The sequence below is a fragment of the Carcharhinus amblyrhynchos genome, chromosome 11, assembly GCF_965287045.1.
Source record: "Carcharhinus amblyrhynchos chromosome 11, sCarAmb.v2.hapA, whole genome shotgun sequence".
In the NCBI taxonomy this organism is placed as follows: Eukaryota; Metazoa; Chordata; class Chondrichthyes; order Carcharhiniformes; family Carcharhinidae; genus Carcharhinus; species Carcharhinus amblyrhynchos.
In genome coordinates this window covers 9,510,731-9,523,064 of record NC_137334.1, presented here as the reverse complement: position 1 = coordinate 9,523,064, position 12,334 = coordinate 9,510,731, and the positions used below count along the sequence as shown (strand labels likewise).

Genomic DNA, 12,334 nt, shown 5'->3' with positions numbered 1-12,334 from the left:
CTGTCATTGTTGATTAAGTTGTTGTCTGAAGACATATCAGATTAATCTAAGGACATCTGTACTCTCTGGAGTCACCATGTCAATTGACACAGCTCCATGCAGACATAATGCAGAGCTACACAACCTTACTGACTGCCTCTCAGAATGTCACCCCTAACATGCATCTCTGCATTTCTCACACAAGTTCCCAACATCAGGGGAAAGGACAGGAGAAGATACAAATAGTTGTTGAACGTGTCACTGCCCTCATTCTAACAAATACAATTCATGTATCAACTGGCATGTAAACCCTTTTCAGTAATCATGGCGCCCATTACTTCAGAGCCATCTGCAAACTCAGAACAAAGTGTTGCTGGGTTACCATCATCCTCTTAGAGGAACCCTTTGAAATACAAAACTCTCCAACTCAGCTCCTCCACATGGAGCTGGAGAAGATGATCTACACCATACATTGTCGCAAGGAGGCACCACTGGGGTTGTGGAAGTTAGGTTACAAACAGTTGTGAAAATTAAAGTTCCATAATTGCCAGAAAAGACTCTCACAAGTAATGGAAAATGATTATTAGCCAAACAAGGCCTGTCAGGCCTTCAGTAAGGCTAGCGCTTATGCACTCGGGATAAATGATTAAATGTAAAACCTTGTTCCATAAACACTGCAATCCAGGCTAGGACACAGGATAAAAGCAAAGAACAAGTTACCATGACAATTTCCAAGTAGCAAGATATGGGGATATATTATGCTAATGAAGGATTGGCAAGAGACAGTTTTTTATTCGATAAGAAAGGGCAAAAGGCTATTCCAATGTTGGTGGAAATGTATGCAAATGAAGGACTAGAAAGTTGTTCATTTCTCATTTGCTGTGATTAACTATAGCTATTGCGTTTCCGTATGAATCAGCAGAACACCCTGAAATGCTTTTCTCTGCTTTGTGTTCTCACTTTCGCACAAGTTATTAAAACTTGGAAATTGAGTACTCTGGGTTTAAGTGTTGTCAGCACCCAAGTCGACTGCAATTTAACTGTTGTTAGTACCCAAAGCCAACAATAGCCTATAACGCACAACCTGCACCATATTAAGGTGAATTGAGACTTGCACCAGTCATTCTGTGCCTTGTCCTGAGAGTTTGCTTTGAGCAGACTGGTGAGAAGCAATGCTCCATACAGAGGTACTGATACAGGGCTAGGGACATTGAGGTTTATTTGAATATTGGCTGCATCTAATGGTTTGTGTTTTGATCATGTCGTTCAGTTCACTCTTTTTAGTTGTTATTGTTACACTTTAGCTGAGAAGCTCCTCAGTTTGGGCACACATGTCTTCTCCTTCTTATTTTTAATATGAGCAGGATCAATATTTATTGCCACTTGCCCTGAGACAGGGATGGTAGACCTTCTCTAAACCACAGCAGTGGCTGTAATGGTGTTCAGGAGGGAATTCCAGGACACTGACCCAGTGACGAAGATCCCAGTTGGGAGGGTGCATGACTTGGATGGGAACTCGGAGGAATAGATGCTCCTGCACCTTTGCCACTTGTCCTTCGCTGTGGCAGTGGTCACATGAGCTAAAGGTGCTGATAAAGTGTGTTCTGTGATTTGCTGCATGCATCTTGTATATGGTACAATGTGCTGGTGATGGGCTGGATAGATATTGGGCCCTATAGCAGGTGCTGATCAAGTGAACTGTTCTACTCTGGATAGTATGGAATTTTTTGCATGTGTGACTGGGCTTTTCTGGACAAGTGGTGAATATGCCATCACAGAACAAAAAACTGTGAAATCAGTACAGTATTTCAGCAAATAAAAAACAATGTTTTATTTGCTGAAATACTGTTGATTTTGTTGCCTGCTGAGAGATCATAGAATTTTAAAGTATAGAAGGAGGCCATTTAGTCCATCAAATCTGCACTGACCACACTCCCATTCAGGCTCTACCCCATAACCCCATACATTTACCCTAGTAGTCCCCTTGACACTGAGGGGCAATTTAGCATGGCCAATCCACCTAACCTGCGTATCTTTGGACTGTGGGAGGAAAATGGAGCATCCGGAGGAAACTCATGCAGACATGGGAAGAATGTACAAATTCCACACAGATAGTGACTCAAGCTGGGAATCGAAACCAGGTCCCTGGTGCTGTGAGGTAGCAGTGTTAACCACTGTGCCAACGTGCCACCCAAATTTCCATTGGCTGGGGAATCTAAAACATGAGGCTCAGTATCAGCAAAAGAGGCCGATCATTTATGTCTGAGATGAGGAGAAATTTCTTCACTCAAAGGATTATGAATCTTTAGAATTCTCTGCCCCTGAGGGTTGTTGATGCCCCATTGTTGAATGCATTTAAAGCTGGGATAGACCGACTTTTGGTCTTGCAAGGAATTAAGGGGAGCAAGCAAGTGGCAGAATGGGGTTGAAACCCAAGATAAGCCATGAACATATTGAATGACAAAACATACTGAATGGGTCATGTGGTCTCCTCCTGCTCCTATTGTTCTTAAATTATCAATCTTTGGAATTGGAAGGAAGAAATGCAAAAACATACTATATATAGAAGGAATAATACAACAATAATTAATTTAAAAGTTACCTTTACAGGAACTTCTTCTCTCAGAGAGTCCTCAGTTTTTGAGGTTTGGCTACGATCAGATCAGCCATGATTTTGTCTAATCATGTTCCTGCAATGAGCGTTGGAGTATTTTGTTTTGTTATAGGCTCTATATGAAAGCAATTTGTGGTTGACTGATGTGGCCTCATTTTAGCTCTCGTTAAAATGTGGCATCTCAGATAGTGCAGCATTCCTTCAGTAATGCATTGGAGTTTTGGCCTGAGCTGCAACTTGTGATCTTCTAGTGAAGAGGGGAGAGTATTCTCAATTGACCCGTGAATGACAGCCCCTGAGGATATCTTTTGCGAACTCATCTTCCCATTTGGTCAGATTAATTGATGTAAGCAAACTACTGCAGATGCTGGAATCTGAAACAAAAACAGAGAATGCTGGAAAATTTCAGCAGTTCTGACAGCATCTGTGGAACAAGAGTAGAGCCAACATTTCGAATCAGGAAGACCCTTTGTCAGAGCTGATTGTGGTTGTTGTTTAAGGTGCACTTTGTGGCTGCTGAATAAGGCCATGTTTAGTCTTAAGTGTGACCCGCCAGTCAGGTAGCCTGGCAACAACTACTGTCGTTGCCCGGCCTTAAACAAATGAAGACCAGCTTAGGTGAAGGTGTCTGGCACAACAACTAGTCACCTCATTGGAAAGGCTGAGGCAACTCGGAGGGCAAACAAATAATTTTTCGTAATGTCAATTTGAGGTAACATTTCTGAATGCCCTACTCATCAATTGGGCTGGTTGCCCTATTGCAGACGTTCTCCCCCATGGTTTCTGACAGGTGGGGTTGCCAAACTTTCAGGAATGGCCTGGAGTCCCCAGGAATTGAAGATCCATTTCTGGGACACTGCTGCGAGCAACCATGGAGAAAATTTGTTGGGACATTAAAAGAGTGGTTTTTTTTGTCATTTTCTTTGAATATTTCTCTTGACCACATCTGAAAATATTGTAAACAAGCTGTTTGTCTGACAGTCGGGCAAATTCCAATTAGGGAATGAGTCTTTTTTGCTTTTCAGTTGGCAAGGAGGTAGTATATCACAAGGACAGATATGCTGGCCAACTGAAGACAAGAATGTAGTGGCATGTCATGTGATGAAACCTCAAAGGATATATTTAATTATAGTTGGCAACCTTACCGAGAGGGAATGCACAGGGAGTGAGCCCACAAGATTCTGATCCAGTGGGTCAGGCTTGATGCCCGAAGCACATGTGGAGAAATTTTATCCTTCACTCCAAAATATGACTTCCCTGAAAAAAACCCCAAAATGTTCGGTTTGTTGTCTGCATTAAGCTTTGAGATTGTTGACAGTGGGATAAATTTAAAATTTCAGTATTGCTCACGTGCAATTAATATTAACATTCTAACTCAGTGCCCCTGGAGCAAATTGAATCCCCAAGTTCACGAACATGAATCACAAAGCTTCTCAAAGTTATTCAACCATAACTTCTCCGAGGATCCTATCAATTTGCAGCAATGGCAGTGACGCTGAAGGAACTGCAAAGGGATTGCTGGCCATGGTTTTAAGTATAGCTGTACTGTAAAAGCATAGACAAAATTACAGCACTCTGTTCAATGCAACTTAGCCCCATGACCTCATTTTCTCAGTATGGTGAAGGGGAGGGGGTATATTTTGCCATGGATGGAAAGGCAGTCAATATGTAATGATAGGTTAAATTGCTCAGCAACTGTAGTCAAGTTCGCTATAGTAGAGCAGGGCGCGGGGGTTGGAAATGTTAGCCAATGGAAATATAAAGAAAAGACATTTGCATTGATCTTGGGGAATGTAAAATGTTCTTGTTACCTTTGAAATGGCCTAAAGGGGGTTAGAATTAAATCCGGAGTTGGAGCAGCAATGCTCCCCAGTTGAGAAATTCAGTGTGCTTATTAATTACCTATGTCCTCAATCCTGCGATCTGTTCTTTGACAGAAATCCTGAATGGAGGCATCTATATTGACCAGAACAAGTTTCTCTGCTATGTCAACACCATTCATTGGCAGGATATTGTGCGTGACCCACCAACAACAGATATTATCATCGTCCCCACGAACACCACTGTGGCATGTAAGTATCACACCTTCATATCTGATCAGGTAGGATCCAGTCACTGTTATTTCATTATGGTTCAGTCTAGTATCAAATGATGAACGAACACTATCTAAAAAGGTCTGATTTCAGAATTGAGGAGTGATGCTGTAGGAAGCACTGGTCGGAGAATCAGTCCCCATTGGCCCCTCATTTTCAGCCCTCTTAATGGATGGAAATTCAATGCATTAGGGCCCAGATTTTCTTAACCAACTTGTTCTGCAAGTGAATCTCACTAAAAAGCTGGAGACAGGGCCTGTTCCCACCAGAGAGGCAAGCAGCATAGCGCTGAATGAGCCACTGCGCATGTACTGATCTGTCAGAGCGGAGATCGGCGCATGCGCAGTAGTCCTGCACTGCTGGCCTCCCAATCATTGGCCAACTCAATCACTGGCCAGCCCCATGACCTGCATTGCTGCCCTACCGATCCCCTCACAGTCCGATCGCTAACGTCCCGGATGTCTCCAGGCCAGCCTACCCCTCGGCAGTCCTGATCACCCAATTTCCTCTCTTCTCTCTCCTCCCCCGCCGCCCCCCCAAAATCCTAATGTCCTGCCCTGATTGTTAGCCTCCCTCCCTCTGTCACCAAGCCTGAGTATGGAGATGCCAGCATTGACTGGCGTAACCACAGTAAGAAGTCTCACAACACCGGGTTGAAGTCCAACAGGTTTATTTCATAGCAAAAGCCACTAGCTTTCGGAGCACTGCCCCTTTGTCAGATATATGGGAGTTGTGTTCACAAACAGGACATATAAAGACACAAACTCAATTTATAAAATAATGGTTGGAATGCAAGTCTTTACAGGGAATCAAGTCTTAAAGGTACAGACAATGGAGCAGTTGAACCAGAACTCTCCTCATCACAATGGATATCTCGGCACTCTACACCAGCATCCGCCATGACAACTGTAAGTTTCCAGATGCAAATTTACAACTCATTCGCTTCATCCTGGACCACAATGTATTCACCTTCAACAACCAGTTCTTCACCCTGACACATGGAACAGCCATGGGGACCAAATTCGCACCTCAATATGCCAATATTTTCATGCACAGGTTCGAACAAGACCTCTTCACCGCACAACACCTTCAACCGATGCTATACACTAGATACATCAAAGACATTTTCTTCCTTTGGACTCGTGGTGAACAATCGCTGAAACAACTATATGATGACATCAACAAGTTTCATCCCACCATCGGACTCACCATGGACTATTCTCCAGAATCGGCTACATTCTTGGATACATACATCTCCATCAAGGACGGTCACTTCAGCATTTCACTTTACATCAAGCCCACGGATAACCTCACAATGCTCCATTTCTCCAGCTTCCACCCTAAACATGGTAAAGAAGCCATCCCCTATCGACAAGCCCTCCATATACACAGGATCTGCTCAGACGAGGAGGATCACAACAGACACCTCCAGATGCTGAAAAATGCCCTCATAAGAACAGGATATGGCACTCAACTCATCGATCAACAATTCCAACGTGCCACAGCAAAAAAACTGCACCTCAGAAGGCAAACACGGGACACAGCAGACAGAGGGCAATTCGTCATCCAGTATTTCCCCGGAGCAGAGAAGCTACGACATTTTCTCCGGAGCTTTCAACATGTCATTGATGAAGATGAACATCTCGCCAGGGACATCCCTATACCCCTACTTCTTGCCTTCAAACAACTGCACAACCTCAAACAGATCATTGTCTGCAGCAAACTACCCAGCCTTCAGGAGAACAGTGACCATGACACCACACAACCCTGCAACAGCAACCTCTGCAAGATGTGCCGGATCATTGATATGGATGCCATCATCTCACGTGAGAACACCATCCACAAGGTATATTGTTGCAACTCGGCCAATGCATCTACCTGATACGCTGCAGGAAAGGATGTCCCGAGGCTCGGTTCATTGGGGAGACCATGCAGACACTACGACAACAGATGAATGGACACTGCTTGACAATCACCAGGCAAGAGTGTTCTCTTCCTGTTAGGGAACACTTCAGCGGTCAAGGGTATTCGGCCTCTGATCTTTGGGTAAGAGTTCTCCAAGGCGGCCTTCATGACACGCGACAATGCAGAATTGCTGAGCAGAGACTGATAGCTAAGTTCCGCACACGTGAGAATGGCCTCAACCAGGATCATGGGTTCATGTCACACTGTCTGTAACCCCCATGACTTGCCTGGACTTGCAAAATCTCACTAACTGTCCTGTCTGGAGACAACACACACCTCTTTAACCTGTGCTTAATGCTTTCTCCACTCACATTGTCTGTACCTTTAAGACTGGATTCCCTGTAAAGACTTGCATTCCAACCATTAATTTTGTAAATTGAGTTTGTGTCTTTCTATGCCCTGTTTGTGAACACAACTCCCACTTACCTGACGAAGGGGCAGTGTTCTGAAAGCTAGTGGCTTTTGCTACCAAATAAACCTGTTGGACTTTAACCTGGTGTTGTGTGACTTCTTACCAAGCCTGAGTGCAGAGTAGCAGCAGGAACCCACCAACCCTCACTGATATGCCCCCACAGAGGCCCCAATCCCCCGGGCCCCTGTTTGGAACTGCCCCATTGGCATTGCCCAATGCCCAGTGGGCAGCAACAAGGTGCCCCCTAAGCATTGGCAGATTGCCTCTTGGGCAGTGCCAGGGGTTCAGGCTGCCACTGCTAAGCTGGCAATGCCCAGGGGGCAGCCCCTGCCTTATCCCTACCTTCTGGGGGGCTTTCATGGCCTCCCATCACTCCAGCAGGGTCAGGCCACCAGCTCCCCACTAGTGGCAAGCTGTTGTGAACCCCACAGGAGTGAAACATTCCTGGCAGTGCGGGGGGGAGAGGATAGCGGGCCCACTAATCATACGCAAATTCTAATCTAGACAATTTATATTGCTCAGCGCCGATTTCTGGCGCAGAGATGACAATGCCGGAAATCTGGCTGGCAGAGACGTGCGGAGGCCACAGTGCCCAGCGGGAAGGCCACTACACGGCCTCAGTTTGAGTCTCCTGTCCCGCTGCACTGCTGGGAGAATCGCCTCCAGTGTCTCTGTATTTCTTGACTGATTAACGATTTTCTAAAAAATCTTTCCTGGGATGTGAACACCACTGGCAAGGCTAGCGTTTGTTGCTCATCCCCTTTTGCACTTGAGAAGGTGAGACGTAGCAACACCCTGGATATTCATCTGAGTCTTTTGTTCCAAATTTATTGTTATACACTGCAAAGCAATGGTTTCTAATACATCAGCCACTTGCCACCTGTGGCCAAGTGGAAATCCAGAAGCAAAAAATTGCAATTTTGATTAATAAATAAAAAATGAGTGATTGACATGATCATTGTATATGTAATTCCAATACTCAACTTTGGATGATGTATTCATCTATATTTTAATCTTTTTGTGCATTTTTTAGGAAAATTAAGGCAGTTTTTTTTTTCAGTATTGCCCACTTAGTGGTACATATTTGTTATGTGAATATACATATAAGGTATATTTATCTAAATTGTAGGAGTGTGTGTGATATTTTTTACTGTTTCAAATTTATTTTTGGGATGTGGGTGCCACTCACAATACCAACCTCTATTATCTACCCCTGGTTGCCTTTGAGAAGGTGATAGTGAGCTGCTTTCATGAATCACTGTAGTCTATGTAGTGTACCCAATGATTCCATTTGGGACAGAATTCCAGGATAATGACCCAGCAATGTTGAAGGAATGGCAATATCTTTCCAAATCAGGATGATGTGGGACTTGGAGGGGAACGTGGGAGGTGATGAACAAAGAACAACACAGCACGGGAAACAGGCCCTTCGGCCCAATGAGCCCGCACCACCATTTTAACAATGTGCTTTTCCTCTTCCACCCTTGACCCATGTCTATGCTTATGGCACCCACATTGGAAACCAGATTGAGGGGAGAATAATTTAGGGACAATTTGTTACAGCAGTCAGCCTAAGAGCACATCTTTGGGGTGTGGGAGGAAATTGGAGCACCCGGAGGAAACCCACACAACCACAGGGAGAATGTGCAAACTCCCACAGATACTGGCCCAAATCCACGTATCTGCATAGCTAACAGTGATAGTCACTGAGTTGTCGTGGTGCCCATCTGCTGGTCCAGTTTAAGCGTACACAAACGACGTGAAGTACTAGGCTACTCTCGAAACATCCAAGAGCAGCCCACGCACGACCACTCGTGTATGCCCCTCGTTAGACAACAAGGTGGATTGACGCACCTGTGGAGTAAAAGAGAAAAACATCAACACATGTAACAGTTGATTTCCAGGAACGTCCCGAGGCTCTGATCCTTATTTAAAACAGTCTCCTATAACCCTCCATCCCTATTTCGCTCATGTGTCTATCTAAATACACCTTAAACAAGTCCAGCGTGCCTGCCTCCACCACCTTACTTGGTATGATGGTGTCCTTATCCTTCTAAGGGCTAGAGGTCACAGGTGCTATCAAAGAATCTTTGGTGAATTGTACCTTGTAGATGGTACATTTTGCAGTTACTGGTAGGGGAGGGAATGATTGATTAAGCCGTTTGATGGGCTATTCATCAAACAAGTTGCTTTGTCTGATGGTATTGAGCTTCTTGAGTGTTGTTGCAGTTGCACATATCCAGGCAAGTGCAGTTTATTCCATCACACTCTGGACTTATGGATATTGGAGAATCTTTGTGGAGTCAGGAGGGGGGCAGCATGATGGCACAGTGGTTAGCCCTGCTGCTTCACAGCATCAGGGACCCAGATTCAATTCCCAGCTTGGGTTATTGCCTATGTAGAGTTTGCACATTTTCCCTGTGTCTGTGTGGGTTTCCTCCAGGTGCTCCGGTTTCCTCCCACAGTCCAAAGATGTGCAGATTAGGTGAATTGGCTATACTAAATTGTCCTCAGTGTACCTGAGCAGGCATCAGAGTGTGGTGACTAGAGGATTTTCACAGTAACTTCATTTCAGTGTGAATGTAAACCTACTTGTGACTGATAAATAAACTTTACTTTAAGGTGAGTCCAGTTTCAAACTCAGTCTAGTGGCCATGACATTTCTATTTTCTACAAAACATAGTGCATGCATCTAAATCGGTGTTGCTGTTGTCGCACTTATTCCTTGTCAGCAATTTCTGTTCACAGCACTGCTAATGAAAGGAAGACTTTCATTTATTCATAGAATTACATCATATCTCTCAGAAACATTCAAGACACTTAATATGCACCAAAATACTTTGAAGTAGAGTGATTATTGTGTATGCAGATATAACAGACAGTCATTAAGATCCCATTATCAGCAATTGGATAGATTGATGACCAGTTAACTTTGGTGTTGGTTGAGGGAGCATTATTAGCTGACCTGGCAAGAACAGTCCCTGCTCCTCTTCAAGCAGTGAGGTTTCAGTGATCACCACAACCAGTAGACCAGATTTAGATTTAACATCTTATCTCAAATTCCAACAAGGTAGAATTTCCTCGGCATTGCCTCTGGTTCTCAATTTACAATGACACAGCTCCAGTAGATGGTTATGAAATGGCCCATGCTGATGCTATGATTTGTCTCTTCATCTCAAAGTACTAGCAACGTTCCTTGGTCATCCATCCCCAATCCAAGATCAAGAATTTGCTATGGCATGGTAATCTGGACACAAACTGCAGCTGATCTTTAAATGGGATACTGGGTGGGATTTTCCACCAGCCCCTGCCACCTGTTTTGTGGCAGCAGAGGTGGCCCATCATTGGCCAGCAGTGAGATCAACTGGTCCTGCCACTGAAAATGGGATTTCCCGTTGAATGTACGTCCAGCAACCCGTCAACAGGAATGGCCAGAAACTCTGCACACTAGGTTGGTACTGCAACAAAGCTGCTCAATGGCTACTGACCATTCTTTTTCACAGACACACAAAACACTTCTAGCTTAGAGGACGTCCATTCAGCCCAACGTGACTGCACTGGCTTTCCAAATGAGCAGCTCACCTAATGTCATTCCCTTGCCTTATCCTCATAAGCCTACACATTCTTCCTTTTCAGATAATAATTCAATTTCTTCTTTAATGCCACGATTGAACTGGGCACCACCATACCCTCAGGCAGCGCATTCCAGATCTTTACCATGTATTGAATAAAAGAAGTTTCTCATGTCTCTTTTGTCTCATTTTCCACTTACCTCCCTTGTTCATGATCTTCCTACCAGCAGGAACAATATTGCCCATCTTCTCCATCCAGATCCCTCATGATTTTGAATACCACTAGCAAATCTTCTCCAAGGAAAACACCCTTGCTGAATAAATCTGTCTGTCTCAAGATCTGAAATTTTCAATTGAACCCCAGCCTCAGTGGATTTATAGAGGAGAGAATTTCAGGTTGCTGCTAGCCTGTATGTGAAAAACAGCTTCCTGACATTCTAGCTACCCATATAAGATCACCCCATCATCTTTTGCTTCCTTAACAAGAAATAAACGGGACATGTATCTCTATACAGTCTGTTCTGCCCTTTCCTAAGCTGGCTTCTGAAAGCGTTCCACTATAAAACTGATGTACAAACAAAAATAAAATTAGGACAAATAATCTGTTGGTGCTGACAAGAGGAAATTGGTCCCATGTAGTGAAGATAATGGATTCAACAAAATCAACAGAGAGCATTCAGAGAATTCTTGCAGTGAAAGAAATATTAATGATTAATCACAATATTAATGAGTGAGTATCTTATCGAACTCTATGAAGGAGGCTCAGTAAACATAGCGCTTTCTGTCATTCCAATTGCTTTTTTCCTTAAAATTTCAAACAGGAGTTACTCTTGGGATCCCACTGAGTAGCAACGGGCAATGCAAAAGGAGTAACAGTCGGGGTCATTTCTCAGCTGGGAAGTCCATTAAAACAAAGAGTGAAAGTGAGCCAATTTGGACCCTGCTCTGATTAATTGCCAGAAGCCCAATTTGTGCGATGGCCCTTGAGACTAAGCATAAATTGTTGAAACAGGACTATTGCACACACACTCTTTTGCAAAAGAAAATAATTCAATGTATTTAAAATAACATGATGGGATAAAAGCTTGTAAGTATGGGCAAACTGACTTGCTTTTCATGTGGATTGTCTAAAGCAGCCATCCAATGCCATGAATATGAATTTTCTGCTGTGACTCCCGATAAGTAATTAGAGATCATTAATTAACACTCCATGATCTACGGTTACAGCTGTTATTGCTGAATAAGACTTGTGAATTCCCCGCTGGGGTGAAATCATTTCACAACAGCTCTGACATATTAGTGAAACACAAGAGGCATATTTCATATTCAGCCTTGCCACAGGAAGGTCAAAGCCATTGGCTGCCTCGCTTTTCTGCTGCTGACTGCTGAAGTGTGCAGTCATAATGAACAGCAGATCCCTGGGAGAATCTGACCAGCTATTATTAAAAATTGGGAATGCTGTTTACTAAACCTAGCTGACATTTAGTGGGAATACATAGTAAATACGGTCTAATTCTCAAGAGAACAATTTGCTTTTGGGAAGTCAGAAACAATTAAAATGCTCCCAAATTTCACTCCATTCTCAATTCCACTAATTCTTATTATCCTAATTTGTTCAAAGTGCTGAAGTGAAACATATAAAATGCAGGATTTGGAGTTTGAATAATTGAGACAAGTGATAGATTATTCGTATTATGTG

The 12,334-nt window shown here is 43.6% G+C and overlaps 1 protein-coding gene across 2 annotated transcripts in view; it reads left to right on the top strand.

Annotated features, from left to right (window-relative positions):
- LOC145349910 (receptor tyrosine-protein kinase erbB-4-like) overlaps window positions 1-12,334 on the top strand; it is a 1,005,257-nt gene that overhangs the window by 610,134 nt on the left and 382,789 nt on the right. For both annotated transcript variants that reach the window (XM_080198569.1, XM_080198568.1), the window contains exon 4: window positions 4,531-4,665. In XM_080198569.1, coding sequence (XP_080054695.1) covers window positions 4,531-4,665 — 135 coding nt within the window. The remainder of the gene's footprint in view (window positions 1-4,530; window positions 4,666-12,334) is intronic.